The sequence below is a fragment of the Panthera uncia genome, chromosome B1 (assembly GCF_023721935.1).
Source record: "Panthera uncia isolate 11264 chromosome B1, Puncia_PCG_1.0, whole genome shotgun sequence".
NCBI classification, from domain to species: domain Eukaryota; kingdom Metazoa; phylum Chordata; class Mammalia; order Carnivora; family Felidae; genus Panthera; species Panthera uncia.
The window spans coordinates 40,228,418-40,247,883 of record NC_064811.1 but is presented as its reverse complement, the minus strand read 5'-3'; the positions used below and the strand labels follow the sequence as shown (position 1 = coordinate 40,247,883).

Sequence of the window (19,466 nt, the reverse complement as noted above, 5' to 3'; positions counted from 1 at the left end):
CTCTCAAAAGACAAAACAAAACAAAAGTTTGCAGAGATTTCAGTGATTAACCCAGAGGCAGCAAAGTCCAGGACCAGATAATCGAGTGAAGCTGAACTAGTGTAGTGGCATGTTAAACCCAGTCTTTTTCCACAACACACACAAATATGTGGGCCCACTGTTGCCACATCTTCCAGCTTTTCAAAACAAATAACACAGGTTTTTATGTGAGGATTCTGGTTTTTATATGTTCATTCTTTCATATATTCAATTACTGAGCACCCAGTCTGTGCCTAGGTAACAGATCTAGTCTGTTTCCTAGATCCTGGAAATGCAACAGTGAACACAACTGACAGAATTCTATGTCTTTCTGGAGTTGGTATTCTTTTTTTTTTAAATTTTTGGGGTGCCTGGGTGGCTCAGCCGGTTGAGCGTCTGACTTCAGCTCAGGTCATGATCTCATGGTCTGTGAGTTCGAGCCCCGCATCGGGCTCTGTGCTGATGGCTCAGAGCCTGGAGCCTGCTTCAAATTCTGTGTCCTTCTCTCGCTCTGCTCCTCCCCGGCTCATGCTCTGTCTCTCTCTCTCAAGAATAAATAAAACATTGAAAAAAATTTTTAAAAATCTTTACTTATTCTTGAGAGACAGAGTGAGAGCAGGGAAGGGGCAGAGAGAGAGGGACCCAGAGAATCTGAAGCAGGTTCCAGGCTCCGGGCTGTCAGCACAGAGCCTGATGCACGCGGCTCGAACTCACAAAACGTGAGTTCATGACCTGAGTCGAAGTCAGACGCTTAAACTGACTGAGCCACCCAAGTGCCCCAGGAGTTTCTATTTTTGCTAGTTTGCGGCGTGAAATCCAGTCCAACCACCCACCGCTGTGAGAATCCCCTCCACTCTCTGGGCAGGTGAGATTCCAGGATGCACATATGTACTTCTTGGGGAAGGACACCTGCTGATCTACGGTGCTACGCTTTATACCGCCCAGCTGTGCAAAAGTGTTCGGAAAGGTCTTATGGGAGCCCAGGTTCACCTCCCTCTCCCCTAGACGAAGCTCTTCCAGGATGAGAAGTATGTCTTCTTTTACTGATGTCTGAGTCTCCAGCCCCAACCCGAGTTCTTGGTCAGATATAGGGACTTCGTTTATGTTTGTCAGCCTACACCCGTAATTCCTCTGTGGCTACAAAATAGGATTCTTATTCTTCTTTCCCAGAGTGGCCTTTATTTATTTATTTATTTATTTTTAATTTTTTTTTTTTTTAACGTTTATTTATTTTTGAGACAGAGAGAGAGCATGAATGGGGGAGGGTCAGAGAGAGGTAGACACAGAATCTGAAACAGGCTCCAGGCTCTGAGCTGTCAGCACAGAGGCCGACGCGGGGCTCGAACTCACAGACCGCGAGATCATGACCTGAGCCGAAGTCGGCCGCCTAACCGACTGAGCCACCCAGGCGCCTCCAGAGTGGCCTTTAAACACTGGAACACATGTTCCTCTCAGTTTCTTCAACCATTGGAGTGGGTTTCCAGCCCTGTCACATCCTGGTCTTGGGACACCTTTGGTACGTGTTGTCCTTTCTTACACCAAGACCCCAGACATGGATTGACCAGTTCAGAAAAGACCGCAATCATGGAGCTTTTCATTTCAGGCACATGCACGGACAAGAGTGACCCTGCATGACGCTCCGTGCTCATATCCAGGCTCCGCCGCTGAGTCAGCTCTGTGCCTCCATTTCTCATCTGTAAAATGGAAACATTTTAGATTGTCCTGACAGGTTGTTCATGAGGATTAAACGAGCTACTACTTATTATTTTTTTCAAGTAATCTCTATGCCCAATGTGGGGCTCGAACTCACGACCCCAAGATCAAGAGTGGCATCCTCTACCCACCGAGCCAGACACATACCCCTTAAATGAGTTAATACTTACAAAATGCTTCCAATAAATAGTGCATGGCTCAGAGTAACCACCAAGGGATGTCAGCTATTACTACGACTACCACGACTTTTAATTGGAGTCCAAAAGTACGTGTCACACTTTTTTGGCCTGTGCTAAGCTTTTCACATGACCTACCTTTAAGTCAAGTCTCCCCATTTTACGCTTAGGCAGCTGGTCATTCTGAACTCCAGTGTAACGCATGATATCTTTAGTTCTTTTTGATTTCATGATGCTATTATCCGTCCTTTTGAGTTTCAGATTTGTAATTCAACAGGTGAGTGTTGTGTCAGCTGCCCTGGAAAATATTCAGTTAACCCCTTTGGTTTCTTAATGTATAGTGTTCATGGTAAGTGCTCAATCTTTGTTGGCTGAATGATCGTCTTGAAGAATGTATTACAACCTTGAAGAGTAGTTTGGTTTATTAGAGAGAAGAGACATCTCTAGATATGGTGGGACAGGAATGAGGCTAGGAAGGGAAGGTGACAAAAGGGGAAGGGTGGGAGGGAGGAATTAATAACGGTGGGGAAACAAATATCAAAAAGGAACTTCCCTTAATACCTCCCTGGTTTTGAAAATCAGGGCTGTTACCACAGGCCTGATGATTTGGAAGCCCAGAAGTGGCTTCCTTCATTAATTCGACAATAATTTTTCAGTACCTACAATATGCAAGGCAATGTGCCAGAAGAAAGGGGGGTATTTTCATACACAAGAAGTAGAGAAAAGATATATAAATAAACAGCTGTAATACAATGTGGGGTAGTGTCTGTATGAGACAGATACGAATGAAAGGCCCAATGGAATTCGGGGCAGCAAGTTACCTTTGCTGCCCTCGTAGATTGTATTACCAGCCTAATTCTTCACCTCTCCTTACATCCTTGCCTTCGGACATGGAATTTTCCATTTCTTCCCACTGTGAGTGGGGCACAGTACCTAGCTCTTGACCTTAGGTTTTGTCCACATGACTTGCTTTTTAGGCAGAATGTGGGGCAGAAATGAAGGTGTGCCAGTTCCAGACTTAAGCCTTATAAGCCCTGTCTGTGTGTTTCTATTTGCGTCTTTTTTTTCTTTTTAACTTTTTTTTAATGTTTATTTATTTTTGACAGAGAGACAGCGCATGAGCCGGGGAGGGGCAGAGAGAGAGGGAGACACAGAATCCGAAGCAGGCACCAGGCTCCGAGCCGTCAGCAGAGCCCGACGCGGGGCTCGAACTCACGGACCGCGAGATCGTGACCTGGCTGAAGTTGGACGCTCAACCGACTGAGCCACCCAGGTACCCCTCTACTTGCGTCTCTGTCTTAAGGACAGGCCCGACACTAGATAGAGAGGCACAAGGCTGCACACTGATCTCCAGCTCCACAATTGCCAAAGACCCAGTCGTTATAATAACCCCCTTACTCTGTATCAGAGCAATTCGGCTTTTCTATCAAACTCTAATACAGAAACTTGGTAGCTGTAAGTGGGGTGCTGCCATAACACAAACCTAAAACGTGACATTGGTCTGGGGGACAAGAGGCAGACCATGTACTGACAGGACTTTGGGGACATGGTTAGTGAAAACTAAAAAGCCTGGATGAGGGTCCTCACAGAAGCCTAAAGAGCTCTCAAGGTGACCGTCAAGGATCACAGGAGAGGGAAACATTATTGGAAGCTGGAAGAGATTTTGAGTATGAGTCACAGAGTTTAGCAAAACTCTTACCCGTGGCGACGCGGAAAATTGAAAATGTACCTAAAACGATCTAGCTGAGACTTCTGGGCAATGTTGAGGGTGACACTTGGCTTCTTCTAGCTGTCTAAAATGAGAGAAGAGATGTAATTAATATAAAGAACAATTTATTCCAGGGGCGCCTGGGTGGTTCAGTCGGTTAAGTGTCCAACTTGGGCTCAGGTCATGATCTCCCAGTTCATGAGTTTGAGCCGTGCTTTGGGCTCCGTCCTGACAACTCGGAGCCTGGAGCCTGCTTTGGATTCTGTGTCTCCCCCTCTCTCGCCCTGTTTATAAACATTAAAAAATAATAATAATGAAGAATATATTCCACTTCCAAATGTGATTTGTAGAAAATATAAAGGTTCATTAAGTCTCTTCAGCCTACAAGTTTCTCATACTGAGAAATGGCTTCCAGGCAAAGACCAAATCCAGAGTGGGACAAAAGGTTTTGTTCAACACCACATGACTGTGCTTCATAGGACATTGCAGACACACAAATGGCCCTTTAGAAGTCTTACAGGCATAACCTGTAGACCCTGTCCAAGGTTTCTAATCGCAGGGAGCCGCCCAGCATAGAAAAAGGACAGTCTCCAACAGACTTATGGATGGCTTTTGTGTAACGGAATGGATCATAAACGGATACTTCAGAACTGCACAGATTTAAAAAACTGTTATCAGTTTGGACAGGGATATATAGAGGTCTCGGAATGCTGGATTTCTATGCGGAGGAAGGCTGAAAAAATTACTCTGCTGCCAACGTGAACTACATCGCAGGGGAAGGCAGGACTGAGAGCTACGCTGAACCCCTGGGTGGGAACACCTAAGCCCTAACAAAGAACTGGCATCGTGAGCCTGCTGGACTTGTGGGAATCGCCATGGACAAGTGACTGGCATTGAGCCTCTCACTTCCCCCTTCTGAGTAGGTGTGGTGACGCGATACCCAACGGCTATTTGCGATGAACAGGGCGGGTGGCTTCTCTTCAGTTCACAGGTCTGAAGACTGACAAAGGGTACTTCAGACACTCACCTTAGTGCCTCTTCCGCAACTGGACCTGATGAGATGCGCTCCCAGACTCTGAGCTGTTATAATGGATGTGAACTGGAGGTCCTGGGAAAGTAGTTTATTTTGCATGAGAGGGATGTCAATTGCTGTGGCCAAAGGGTGAAGAGTTGCAACACCTTCCACCCCACTGTTCTTTTAAAAATGTGACTAAGTGGGAGTCTTATGTTCCTGCCCTTTGATAGGAAGGCTTGTGAAGAAATGATGCTACAGGCCTGAGGCCAAACCAGAAATAAAAGGCAAGGCAGCTGCTGACATTCTTGCTGCACCATTCACATCAGAGCTTTAAAAGGTCAGTCTGTCCCGAAAACACCATGTTGTGAGACGTCCACAAACCCACCCACGGGATGTGACCAGGTCCTGAACCCAGACGAAAGGAGAGATGCCACGCGGCATCTGAGACACAGCCAAATCACTCCGCCGAAACCTTCCTGAATTCTGGACTCACAGAGAAAATGGAGATAATAAATGACATTTTAAAGCCACTGAGTTTGGGGACTTACAACAGCTAATTGAACATTGTGTTTCTGGTAGAACTGCAATGAGAAAGCAGAATTTAGAGACCGTAATTTCATTTTCCATTCACCTAAACCAGAAACAAATATTAAGTCAATAACGAAGTATACCAATTTTTATTCCTGTGGAGTTTGCAAATATTTCAAACACAGCCACTACTCTAAGGTGTTCTGCTCTTTACCGTCATGAGTCACAGTCACTGTATCGTTATTATTCAGAAATAGATGACTCTATTTCCTATCCCCATGAAACACCACTTACTTTAAGAGATTACAAACAATAACACCATGAAATCAATGAAGATGCATGTTCCTTTATATTTTATTTACCATACACATTAATAAGTAAATACAGCAAACACTGGAGAAAGGCTTTTTAATAATTTTTTGGATGTAAAGCTTAACACTTAAAATTATGCTTGCTCCCCCCCGCCACCCACCCCAAATCAACATGCAGCTATCATTTATTTTCATATATGCTGATCCTAGAGAATTACAGACTCTTTACAAAAGGTTTTAGAAGAGTATCCTTATCCTGTCACTTAAAACAATTTCACAAACTGCATGTGACCACGGTATGACACCATCATTCATATAGTTCCTCAAGGTGAATACAGCCATACAACATTCACATTAAAATCTGTGTTTTAAACATCATTTTAATAAGCCAAACCACAAGAACCCAGGTTCTAGTTTTAAATGTGTTTATGAAGACTGCTGCTGAGCTCAAAGCATGCAGATACTCATGACCACCTAGATGAGGCTGGATATTGAAAACTCCTTCAGTAGGTCCAATGATGCAATTTTTCACTCATCCCAAGTATCTCCATATTTGTTTACTTTGACTAGGAAAAAAGCACAAATAATTGATGATTCCAAACAGTAATAAGTAAAAGATACTATTTAAGTTTGCTATTATACTAAAAAGTGTTTCTCATTTTGAATAAATGCACATGACAGAAAGGGGCTAGCCAGACTTTTGCAAATTGAAGTTCAGACACAAATAATGGTGCACTCTATCAAGAGCTTGACATAAATATTTGATTCTCATAACAACCTTATTGTAAACACAGCCCCCATTTTAAGGGCGAGAAAACAGATTAGTAACTTGCCCAAGGTACAAGCCTAGTAAAGCAAATAGAACAGAAGTCAGAACACAAGTCTGTTTAGGTCCAAAGCATGCGTGCCTTTACAAGTTTGCCATACTAAGTGTGGTGTATATTATAGCACACACCAAAAAGTTACCAGGAAATAAAATAAAATATAATAACAAACATTTGAATTTTGTTTTTCACAAAACATATAGTAACAGAAATGATCAAGTCTTCAGGTTGTGGTTAATTCATTCTTTTCTCCCATGAGCTGTAATACTATACAAGAAGGAAAAAGTTTCCCCAGTCCTACATCTTACGTGAAATTACATTTTGAAACAAGCTCCTCTGTCTTCTCTTACTTTTAGCCTCTCTTCTATGTAGGGTTCATCGATGGATTACAGCTCTTCTAGTATTCATAACAATGTAAAGGAGACGTTGTCAAAGTATGGACTAGGGACCATTTCCCCAAGATTCTTTTGGGGAGTCTGTTTAAAACTATTTCATTATTATAAGAAGATATGATAGGGTTTTCTCCCCTCATATTTTGACTTTTCCCCTAAGCTTCATATCCTCATTGAGTATAAGGTAGTCTTCTAGAAGCTATATGATAATGTGATGCTATCACTGCCCTGACAACTGATTGATAATAAGCTTCTGTTTCTGAAATTTCTCAGTCTTAATTTCTGATTTAGGTGAATGTCAACAAACATATTTTAGGTGACATTTTCTGACCAGTGATGTCTCGGTCAATGTCAAACTTTCTGTCTAGACTCTAAAACAGAACATTCTATAAAAATCACCCAAACTATTTCAAAACTGTTTTCTTTTAAATTCTGTATATAAAGCATACAAACACACACACACACAGCTTTCTTTTTACAAAGAAAAAAACTGTTTCATATTAGTGTCATGTGACAGAACTTCACGACCATTCAGTCAAAACCACAAATGTCAGAATCCAGCAAATGCCAAAGATCTATTTTGTTAACCTTTATTACTAAGCCCCAACCACAACACTCCATATCTGAAACATCAGGACATGGTACTACGTTGTGCAGAAAAAGATCACAGAAATGAGAGAAATGCTACTGCCTGCCCTCGTGGAGCTTACAGTCTAAATCCTCAAATTAAAGTACCAATAAGTCTTTACATATTACAGAGTAATGGCCACTTGAATGCATAATGTTTATGCTAAAGCTTCTTTAATGATAAACATCAACAAGTATTTCTTATTACAAATATATTTGAAAGCTGGGTTTTTTTACACTAATAACATGACAGTAATATTATCCAACATTGTTAGGAAAACAGAATTCTAAATGAAGCGACTGCTACTAATTAGAAATAAAATTGGTTCTAAGGGGCGCCTGGGTGGCTCAGTCCGTTAAACATCCAACTTTGGCTCAGGTCATGATCTCACAGCTGGTGAGTTTGAGCCACGCGTCGGGCTCTGTGCTGACAGCTCAGAGCCTGGAGCTTGCTTCGGATTCTGTGTCTCCCTCTCTCTCTGCCCCTTCCCCACTCATGCTCTCTCTCTCAAAAATAATAAACAATTTAAAAAATTTTTAAAAATTGGTTCTAAAAGATCGTAATAAAAAATACAAAAGATTTTTATGTATTTTTGCGTTCTTTGTGGTGTATGACTCTCAAGAAGGTACCAGGGACCTCCTTCCTTCCTTCCTTCCCTTTTTTACAGTAGTAAATAGAAAACCTTGAAACAACTGACATACCCTCTAAAATTCCTCAAGAAAGACATCATGAAACTCTAACATTGAAACAGGTACAAACCCCAATTCAAAATGCCTTCTTCCATTAGGGGTAAACTTCTGTGCCAGAAAATTTACTTTGGGTAATGTACAGCAGTTCCAAAAGGAATTAAAACAAACTGTGATCTTTAAATTTGTAATTATAAAGTAAAAGTACTATTGGAAACAAAAGGTCAAACTCCTCTTTTGGAAGTGCCCTAAAAGCTGGTTTGTAAGGCAAATAACTCTTATTCCAATTTCACAAAACATATAAGAAAATCAATTTCACTACTCAATCATGATTCTCCACTTCTGCTAAAAGTGGCATTACAGCCCATTATCAACTTCAAGTCACCAGATACGGTTTTATGCAACAGATGCATCATTTAAGAAACATTATCAAGCCCCAAGGTGACTTCTGATAAGAAAAAACATTCAAATGGATTTATAATTTCTACAATGTGTTAAAACTAGTCTCATTGTCTTAAGTCATACTACCATCTGGACTTCATTATTTTCTAACACAAATGGTCTCTGGAACACCTTAGAAAAGGAAAAATTGTTAACTGATAGCTATTCTTTTTTTTAAAAAAAGGTTATTTTGTTAATTGCTTGAGGAGTTAAATCACATATTTGTATAATTAATATTTTAAACTAATGCTATAGTTTCCAATCCTAAAGAGTAAAGTGATTCATACTAAACTATCATACCTTCTTTTTTTGGCATTCTTTCCTGCATAGGCCTGACTGAGGGGTCAGTCTTATGTGTTAAAGTTACTTCATATGACTCTCTGTTCTTATTCCTTAATTCCTCATATGTAATATTTTTTCTTTTAGGACTTTCTTCAGGGTTGGGATCAGGTCCTAAAACAACAAAGAGTTAATAAATGGCGATAAAAGGATTTGAATAAATCCAAAGCAACTACACTTTAGAAATGCTTCTTACCTACAATAAAAACAGAATAAAGTAAAATAAAGGCTCAAATTATTACCACCATCCCAAATTTTTCCCAAGATCATTACAAAACTAAAATTGACTTTCTCGTACACTGTTAAGCTTTTATTTCTAAAATTTAAAATCCACATAAAAAAATTAAAAAGTAACCAGGGCCAGAAGAATGGATATCGTAATATATGCCAGCAAAATTCATATTCACGAAAATGCTAGTTTTTAAACTAGAAAATTATTCACACTTTTTATATAATTAAAAAGAAATATAGCATACCAGTGACAAATGAACAAAACCTATGACATAGTATACATTTTACTTGGTATAGTTAAATGTTCCTATAACCAGAGCCTATATGCAAATAACTATAACTATTAAAAAAAAAAAATTTACCATCTTTATACTTAAACAGAAACACTTGAAAATACATACTGAGAAGTATAAAATACAGACTTTAATGACAGCACGGATCATTTTTCTCAGATCTAACGGATGCAATACTATGGCAGAAAAAAGCGGCAGTGATAATTTTGGCCGGGGAACCAGCATTTATTCTTTCTCCCAAGGAGAGTCAAGGTAGGAATACATATCATTAAAGAGTCAAAAACTGACGCAAAAATCAGGAAGTGGTTACTCCTAATATTAGATGACAGGAACAAATATTAAACATAGTTTACAAAATGTATAACCGGCAAGGAAAGCCATATAAACACTTTAAAAGAAATTAACCAATGCCAACATGACATTCAGTCAACAACTACTTAACTTACAAAAGTCTTACACACCACCCCAAAAATAGTATCTTTCAAAATTTTACACACAAATTGGGTGTATCATTTTATTAACATAATCATATTAATTAAAATAATTTTTTAAAAAGAAGTTTTTATCTAAGTGGAATTTTAGAACTCCAGAGGAAGATCCCAGTAAATAATCAGAATTTTCAAATCAACATAACTATACATTAAATGTTTTCAACCATAACCTTTTATTTTGCTACAAAGTATACTGCATTGATACAAAGCAAAAAGGCTTTAAATTTCTAACTAGTCTTAATACTATATACCATTCTTGAAAACTAAATTTTTGCTAAAAAAGAATGCAAATAAAAATATTATAAACTTATATTGGATTTTAAAAGCACTTACATTTCATTGGTAATGAGTAGTTATTAATTTCCCTTCACCGTAAGTGGTATTTTTTAAATTGTGAAGGAAACTGTGTACTAGATTATTAGTTAGGAACCCACAATTCTCATTCCCACTTAGCTAACAAGCACTGAATGTCCTTGGGCAAATCACTAAGCTTCTCTGAATCTTAGTTTTTCTCATTGTGAAATATGCAAGTTTGACTAGATGATCTATCTATCTCTAAAGTTCCTTCCAGGTCTAATACTTTTTCTCACCAAAAAGAAAATATTTCTTTGTTCTGAAATTGTGGCAAATGATGGAACATAAATCAGAAGATTAGGGAGAATTTTTTCCACTTACAAAAGCCCAATGAAAATATTCTGCATTGTGTAGCGACCACGATTTACTACTTTGGGAAGGTTATAAAGAGCTGGAAGGAATAAAATATAAAACAGCACTGATTTAAATCTAACTGTAATAAACTACCTATGATAAGTCTCCTTACAGCTACGAAGGAGTGCTTTCTACTTTGAAAGATTAATAATTCTCAATTTCTGGTAAGAGAAAGCAGAACGAAATAGGGCAGGCAGGACTTAAACAAAAGGGGAGAGTGTCCTGGTAAGGGAGGACAGCACCTGGGGCAAAGCAGGAGGCCACGACTGGCCCCTGTGGAGAGAAGTCGAAGAGTGGCAATCCTGATTTAGAGAAGGGGCTGAGAAAGCAGAGCAGTGGATGGAGAGACGGCTGTTCTGGAGGACATAAAATATACTGAAATATGGGCTTTGCTGTAGTCCTTAGGCAGATACCAAAGGGCATTTTGTCTGTTTGCTTTTATTTGGAAAAGGAATTATGTAACATGGAATGGAATTTTCTAATGCAAATGGAAGGAAAGATGAAAATCATTACAAAGGAAGAGGTGATGCACGGCTAGAATCCAAGTAGAATGGATTCGGACTTGAGAGTCTGGCAAAATGAGAGATGCAGTAAGAAATAGAACAGCTGCCTCTGAAGATAAAATAACAACTAACCACTCTCTCCTAATCTGCCAGCCTTCTTCCCTTTCTAATTGGGAGGTCTTTGTTTCCAACCATTCAGGAAAAAAAAAAAAAAGAAAGTCAAGGCTCTCGACAACTTCCACCCACTTACGAATGTCTTTAATTACTGTAACTTCCATTCTCTGTCTCTTCTTTTCCGAAAGGTTAATTAATACTCACCACCCCCACCCCATCCTGCTCTAAAGCAATGCTGGCCAATATAATTCTCTGAAATGATCAGAATGTTCTGTATCTGCACATTCCAACAAAGCAGCCACTAGCACGTGTGGCTACTGAACTAAAATGCTTACAAAGCAACTGAGGAATTGAATTTGCATTTTGATTTAATTTTATTTAATAGCTACATGTATTTAGTGGCTACTTTATATTCTGACCTACCTAGAACCCTTTCTACAACCTCTGGAACCTTGACTTATAATCAACTTCTCCCTTCCCACTGTTTCCCCTCTCTCCCTTTAACTTAAAACATGGACCCAAATCTGTCCCAGCTTAAACAACAAAAGCTCAAATGTTCCTTTAACCTTCTTTGTTCCTTACAGTTACTGGCTTATGGTATTTGCATCAAAGGAAGCGTTTTCAAAGAACATTCTATCCACAATCCCTTATCCAAACCTTCATAGTCAGAAACTTTTCAAAATTCAATTTCTCAGATTTTAGAAAAATGTCATAGTATATGGCACTTATATTGCTTACTATCCATCCATTCAGTGATTTGAAGCAGCAATGCATAAACAAACATTTATATTTCTACAACAAAATGCAGGAAAATCACATTTAAGATAAAGATTACAAATAGACTTATGTCAGTGTAGGTCAGTGTCTGAAACGAATTAAGTCAGATTTTATCATCAGTTTAATTACTAAAAAAGCTTTGTAGGGGCGCCTGACTGGCTCAGTTCATAGAACATGTTACTCTTGATCTCAAGGTCGAGAGTTCAAGCCCCGTGTTAGAAAAATAAATAAACAACAAAAATTTTTAAAAATAAAGCTTTGTGGTTGTTAGAATTTTTTGGATTTTAGGATTTTAGATAAGGAATTGCAAACCTGTACTTTCTAATTCTTTACTCTTCACCGCAAACTAGATTGAAAGAACGAAGGAAGGAAATGAATGTCTGCTGAGAGCCCATTACTTGCCAGGCATTACCTCTGATTATTTCATCTGATTCCAAAAGCTCTTTAAGAGAGGTATTATTATCTCCATTCGGGAGATCAAGAAACTGAAGGAATCACAAATTAGTTACTTGCCTAAAGTCACATAGCTAGCCAATGTCAATCATTCAAATCCAGGCCTTAATCCAAAGTTGATGGTGTTTCACTTACATTCTGTGATCTTCAAAGCTAGTATTTACACAAACTTCACAAAGCATTTTCACATGGATTTTCTCACTTGACAACAGTTCTGTAAGGCAGGTAATTATTATTTTTCTCACATTATAGACAAAAAAGCTGAAAGCCTTTAAGACCAGCCTAACAAGTATAACTTCTTTGAAGCCTCCCTGAGGTCCAATTTAGCACTTCTTCTTTGCTAGATCACTCAAGTTTGTTAGTATTTTCAATTAATGGGACACATTAGTAATTTTTCCTTATATTTCTGTATCTTCTAACAGTCTAAGAGAATTTCTCAGGGACAAGGACCACGTCTTATTCATCTATACTTCTTCCATACCTAGCTGAGCGCCTGACATCTACTGGACGTCACGAAACGTAGAATGAAGGAAGAAACAAATGCAAAACAAACATGCTGAGTTTAGGGTGGTGGTGGAACATACAGGTGATATCCAGCAGAAAAGGTGATCAAATAAAGTTTATACATACGTTGGACCATAAAATGTTGAAATTCATTTCAAGAGAAGTTTCTACCTTGGGCAATATGATCAGTAATACCAGTGGGAGTAGATTCATTCATAGAAGCACTGAATGGAATTGGCTCATAATGAGGAAGCATGTCTTTTTCTATGTTGTCTGCTGCTGGAGATGTCACAAAAGATGAATGACCACTCACATTTGAGTCATATTTTGACTTCTGAGAATAGTGCCTGTAATTCATATTGTATAAGAAACACAAGTTACTGTCTACACCCTAAGAAGTGTGTCAACATATAAAAACTAGTTATCTTATTTTCTAAAGGAATCGTCTAATTTTAACATGGTCATTTATGATAGCAAAATGAAGTCTTTCTCTCCACCACAAAAACCTTAAAAATATGTTCTGACCCATTTATACAACTTAAAAATGTCATTCTTAATATAGAAGAAAAGTGTATTAGCCAATTTTCTAATCCCTAAGCTTCAGAGATCATTTTTAATGTGTTTAAAGTTCTTAGAAAAAAAGTACTTCGAATCAGAAATATGTCCAGTATGTCCAGTTCCCACATTAATTGGGAAGTTACTTCCATAGCTAGCAGGCCATAAACACTATTTAGCTAAGGCAGATACGTAAGGATTACTAGCATTCATGGACTTTATCATTTATAACAATTTATCTATTAAATCTACTTAATTACATTATTGATCTACCTATCCAGATGGACAGGATTCATTTATTTATACTAACATAATTAAAACAAAAATTTGGAGAACGTACATACATAACAACAGAAGGATTAAGAGATGGGACTGATGAAATTTGGGAATTCAAAAGAAAAGTCCAAAATATAGTAATCAAAAGTGTTTGCCAAATTAAAATCCTTTATTCTGGGATTAGCATTCCCGATAGGATGCAACTCTCTATTTAAAACAAAGGTAGGGGTGCCTGGCTGGCTTAGTTGGTAAAGCCATGAGACTCTTGATCTTGGGGTCATAAGTTCAAGCCCCATGTTGAGTGTAGAGTTTACTCAAATAAATAAATAAAATTTAAAAAAACACAAATAAAAACAAAAGCAGACAAATTTTACTCCAAGTAAAACAGAAACAGTTTTAGCTTGCTGGAAAATGGCAAGTTTCCAATGGTCCTTCAGGTTAGGCAATGTTTCATGCCCTCAATTATGGCAATATCCAATTACAATTTTTTTTAGCTAAAATTAAAAACCTTTAATAAAAATCAGAGTTTGGCCTACCCAGATGGTGAAGATCGCCGTGCTTGTCCTGAGCGTAAAGCTTCTCCAAGAGGGGAATTCTCAAGATTCTTGAACTTCTCTTGGCAAGTTTTCACGTAAGAAAGCTTTCCAGCAAAATATCCCATGATACAAGCAACTTATTTGTAAAAACAAACAAAAAATGTGACTCAATGTGTCCATTTAGATAAAAATCTTTCCTAAAAGGAAACTTGTTAAGAAATGTGATCCTGAATAGAGGTCGTTGGTACGGGAAGACTGAGATTTCTTGAAATAATGGTACAAGTACCATTATATCAGCCTGAGAGCAAACAGAGTCTGTAGATATAATTCACTTTCACAAAATAATCCAAAATAAAGTTGCTTTAAGATATATAAATTCTACTTTACTAATTATTAATATAGACAGGAAAGACGTGGTAAAAGTATAACGGAAATGTGGAATTAAAGCAGAGTTCTAGCCTAATCAGAAGGATTTTAGGCCATTTCTTTTCCTGTAAAATGGGAATGCTACCATTTGACCTGCTAATTTCATAAGACTGTTTTTAAAATTAGGTGCAACAAACCCCTTAAAATAATGAATTATGAAGTGATACCTAAACATGGCTAGTGTTGCCATCATTATGTGTTTATTTCCACTATAAAAGAGAGGCTAACCTGGGAAGATTCATAGAAAAGCCACAGGTGCTCTTTTTTAAAGCAATTTATTAGCTTCTTTCCTATAAACCATACTATAGTATGTAAGTAAATTATGCTTGCTTACGCTTTAAAATGTAAAGAGATTTTTAAAAGTTGGACTTAATTTTAAGACACTTTACTTTGGTTCATCGCTACTTGACAACTTTCTTTCCTCATAAACCAAGAGAATTTATTTTAAAATACTGTCTCCTTACACATCACTTAAGAGGAATAGTTTTATTATATTATAAAGAAAAAAATTCCTCCTATTAGTAACTTTTGATTCTTAATGCCCAGGTAGTCAGTCTGTTTAATGAAAAGCTTAAACAAACTAGTCAAAACAAATACACCAAATAATGGCTAGAAGTTAGATGAGACAAAACATTTGGTAAAAACTACTTATTTTATTTAGAAAGGAAAACTAGGATTGTTCATACTTACATAGAAGTTTAGGGATGGACCCATATCTGGGGTGACTTGAAAGGATTCCTGAAGATAAAAGGGTAGATATTCCTGAGTAACACTATTGGAGATAGACACATTTACATAATTAGAATATTTCACTTTCTATTAAAATAAAAAGGTTAATGCCAATGTTTATGCTAAATGTAAGAAAATGACACAAATAAGCAAACTATTGCTGTGAATCATAATCTTCATCTCTTCTAATGTGAGACAAAATAATAAATTTGGAATTGCAGTATAAAGACAGATCTATTTCTCAGCAGCTTTGGGCAACCCACAAAGATAAAAGGAAAGATCAGTATGGACTACCTTCAAATACTACCTGACAACATTAGCTCTCTCCATAACCCCAGAGAAGTCTAAGACTATAACTACCAGGCGCCTGGGTGGCTCAGTCGGTTAAGTGGCCAACTTCGGCTCAGGTCATGATCTCACGGTCTGTGAGTTCGAGCCCCGCGTCGGGCTCTGTGTTGAACAGCACAGAGCCTGGAGCCTGTTTCAGATTCTGTGTCTCCCTCTCTCTGACCCTCCCCCATTCATGCTCTGTCTCAAAAATAAATAAACGTTTAAAAAAAAAAAAAAAACTATAACTACTTAAAACAGAAAACCAAAGCGCCTCGGTGCTCAGTCCGTTAAGTGCTGGACTCATTCAGCCCAGATCAGGATCTCAGTTTTTGAGTTCAAGCCCTGCATCTGGCTCTGCATTGACAGTGCAGACAGAGCCTGCCTGGGATTCTGTCTCCTCACTCTGCCTCTCCCCCACTAGTTCTCGCTCTCAAAATTAAATAAACCTTTTTTTAAAAGAGAGAGAAAACCAAGTAAATCCAACATTAAGAGAAAAATGAAATCCAAATGACTCTATAATCTATTAGCACAGGTGAATTTATTAGCAAGATCACTTGAAACAAAGTCAATACACAAAAAAATATATGTATCATTTCTATATACTAAAGACAAACAAACGAACCACACTTTTTGAAAGATACAAAAACAATCAAAGATCCAGGAGTAATCTAATGAAAATTTCAAAGATTTGTATGCTGCAAACTACAAAACTTACGGACAGAAATGAAAGCTACAGGGAGGAACATACCATGTCCATGAAATGAAAGACTAAATATTGTAAATATGGCAATTCTCCATAAATTCAATGCAATCCCGATTAAAAATCAAAGACAGTGTTCCCAGAAGTTGAAAAACTTATTCTAAAAATCATGTGGAAATACAAGAACAAGGCAATATTGAAAAACAACAAAAAACTGGAAAACGGACTACCAACAAGTATCGAGATCTATGATAAAGCTAGAGCAATTAAGACTGTCCTAAGCGCAAGAACAGATAAACCGACCAAAACCAGAAGACAGTCCAGAAACAGGCCACACATAGTCACTTATGAAAAAGGCAACACTGCACGCAGTGAAAAAGACCGTTCTTTCAAAATATGGTGCTGAGTCACCTTCATATACATAAGGGGGTAAAATGTACCTTGATCCCACCTCATACAACATAGGCATACCTCAGAAATACTGAAGGTTCCGTTCAAGAGCACCATGATAAAGCGAGAAAAGCAAAAAAGCAAGTCAAATGATTTTTTTTTTGTTTCCCAGTGCATATAAAAACATTTATGCTTTACTGTAATCTTTTTTTAATGTTTTATTTATTTTTGAGAGAGACAGCATGAATGGGGGAGGGGCAGAAAGAGGGGGAGACACAGACTCTGAAACAGGCTCTAGGCTCTCAGCTGTCAGCAGAGAGCCCAATGCGGAGCTCGAACTCAAAAACCGAGAGATCATGACCTGACCTGAAGTCAAACACTCAACCAACTGAGACACCCAGGCGCCCCTGTAATCGTAAGTGTACAACAGCATTATGTCTAAAAAATAAAATACTTTATTGCTAAGAAATGCTAACCATCGTCTGAGCTTTTAGAGTTGTAATCACTGATCACAGATCACTACAACAAATACAATAAGGAGAACATCTGAAATATTGTGAGAACTGCCAAAATGTCAGAGACACAAAGTGAGCAAATGCTGTTGAAAAAATGGTGCTAAGACTTGCTCAGAGCAGGGTTGCCACAAACCTTAGAGATTTGTAGAGTGTAAAATCTGTGAAGTGCCATAAAGCAAAGCACAATAAAACAAGATATGCCTGTATTCAAAAACAATTCCAGATACTTGAAAATTTAAGTGGGAAAAAAATAAAGCTTATAGAAAAAAAGCATGAGATTCTTCATGTCCTTTTATTTATTTATTTATTTATTTATTTTTTTTTTTTTAACGTTTATTTATTTTTGAGACAGAGAGAGACAGAGCATGAACAAGGGGAGGAGCAGAGAGAGAGGGAGACACAGAATCTGAAACAGGCTCCAGGCTCTGTGCTGTCAGCACAGAGTCTGACGCGGGGCTCGAACTCACGGACCGTGAGATCATGACCTGAGCCGAAGTCACTTAACCGACCAAGCCACCCAGGCGGCCCTCTTCATGTCCTTTTAATAGACAAAGATCTCAGAGCACAAAAAACCCTCATCATAAAAAAATATGATAAATTAGACTTGATCATATTGAGAACTAGTTAATCAGTGGGAAAAAAATAATATCACAATACATGTATCTGACAAAAGACTCACTTTCAGAACATACAGAGAACTCTCACAAAACCAACAGAAAAAGAGAACGCAATGGAAAAATGGACAATAGACTTGAACAGACACTTCACAAAAAAAGAATATATTCAAGTGAGCTATAAACAAAAGAAAAGGTCCTCAACTTCATTTGTCATCAGAGATGCAAATTAAAACCACAATGCAATCAGTATCACTATTCACTCACCACAATGGCCAGAATTCTGGAAATAGGAAGTGTTGGTGGTAATGTGACACAAATAAAACTCTACTAATAAACTGGCCTGAGAGTGTAAATAGGTCTAAACAATCTAGAAAGTTTGGCAGTTATCTACCAAAGCTAAATATATACATAATCTACGACCCAGCAAAATGTCTACCAAGAGATGCTGTCTGTATTCATAAGAGAACTATTTGTAATAGTCAAAACTGTGAACTACCCAACTGCCACTGTACAAGATGGATAAGCTGCTGTGGTGTATTTACACAGCAGAAAACTACATGGCAACAAGAATATATAATCTACAATTATATGCAACAATGTGGGTGAATCTAGCGATGTGCTGGAAAACCAGCTCTCCAAATAACCAGTCCTGATTTGTAATGATCAGCTGCCGTGGAATAAATAATTGCACCATGACCAATGTCAGCTATCAATAGTTTAAAAATTGGCTTGCCAAGTTCTTGAAAATTTAACAACCAGCTCTCTGGAGGTGGTATAAGCCAGTTCCGATATACCACTGAATGAATCTCATAACACTGAAAAAAAGTGTACAAAAGAGTACTTGTATAATTTCACATATACAAAGTATAAAAACAGAACTAAATTATGCTATCAGCCTCCGTTACACAAGTGAGATAAGGAGAAAAAGGAAGATGGTAACAATACCCACTTTCATACAAAAGAGTTGTTCCTTCATTCTGTCACCAGTTACATACCGCTTACAACAGACACTATGTACTAGGAAGTAGGAACAGAACAATGAACAAGATGCTCTCTTTGCCACCTCACAGAGTTTTTACAGTCTAGAGAGAGAATGAAGGCAATACAGCGTGGTCTTATTTACCCACTCAAATACCTGAGTATCTACTACGTGCACCGTGCCCAGTGGTCAATGCCAGAGACAGTCTGTTTCCTAAAGGGAAGTAGCAGGAATAGAGGCAAATAGACTTGTCGAAGGTTAATTCAACACTCTTGACAACAGATGGTGGCATTAATTATAGCGGCTGTGCAGATGGAGGTGAACAGTTCACAGAGATATTTAAGAGCTGGACTAGAATGGACATTTATTCCACAAGGCAAATAAGAAGTAGAAGTTAAGGATAATGTCTCAGTGTCCTGAAGAGTGATACCATTCAAACATGGAGAAAATAGAGAAACTGGTTTGGGGGGGGGGGGGGGGGGGAAAAATATATATTGGGGGAAATTTTTGGGGGAGGGGAACCGGGGGGGGGGGGCGTTGGTGGGAGGAGGGGCGAATAA

The 19,466-nt window shown here is 38.1% G+C and overlaps 1 protein-coding gene across 4 annotated transcripts in view; it reads right to left on the bottom strand.

Moving 5' to 3' along the window:
- Positions 1-5,484: 5,484 nt before the first annotated feature.
- Positions 5,485-19,466, bottom strand: part of OCIAD1 (OCIA domain containing 1) — a 28,235-nt gene continuing 14,253 nt past the window's right edge. For 2 of the 4 annotated variants that reach the window (XM_049630471.1, XM_049630469.1), the window contains exons 5-9: positions 15,337-15,384; positions 14,221-14,356; positions 13,025-13,200; positions 8,741-8,893; positions 5,485-6,035 (exon numbers count right to left, since the gene is read on the bottom strand). In XM_049630471.1, coding sequence (XP_049486428.1) covers positions 5,998-6,035; positions 8,741-8,893; positions 13,025-13,200; positions 14,221-14,356; positions 15,337-15,384 — 551 coding nt within the window. In that variant the 3' untranslated portion in view covers positions 5,485-5,997. Of the gene's footprint in view, positions 6,036-8,740; positions 8,894-12,409; positions 12,564-13,024; positions 13,201-14,220; positions 14,357-15,336; positions 15,385-19,466 lie in introns of those variants that run through there. The other 2 variants (XM_049630470.1, XR_007457759.1) reach the window with 2 other exon arrangements.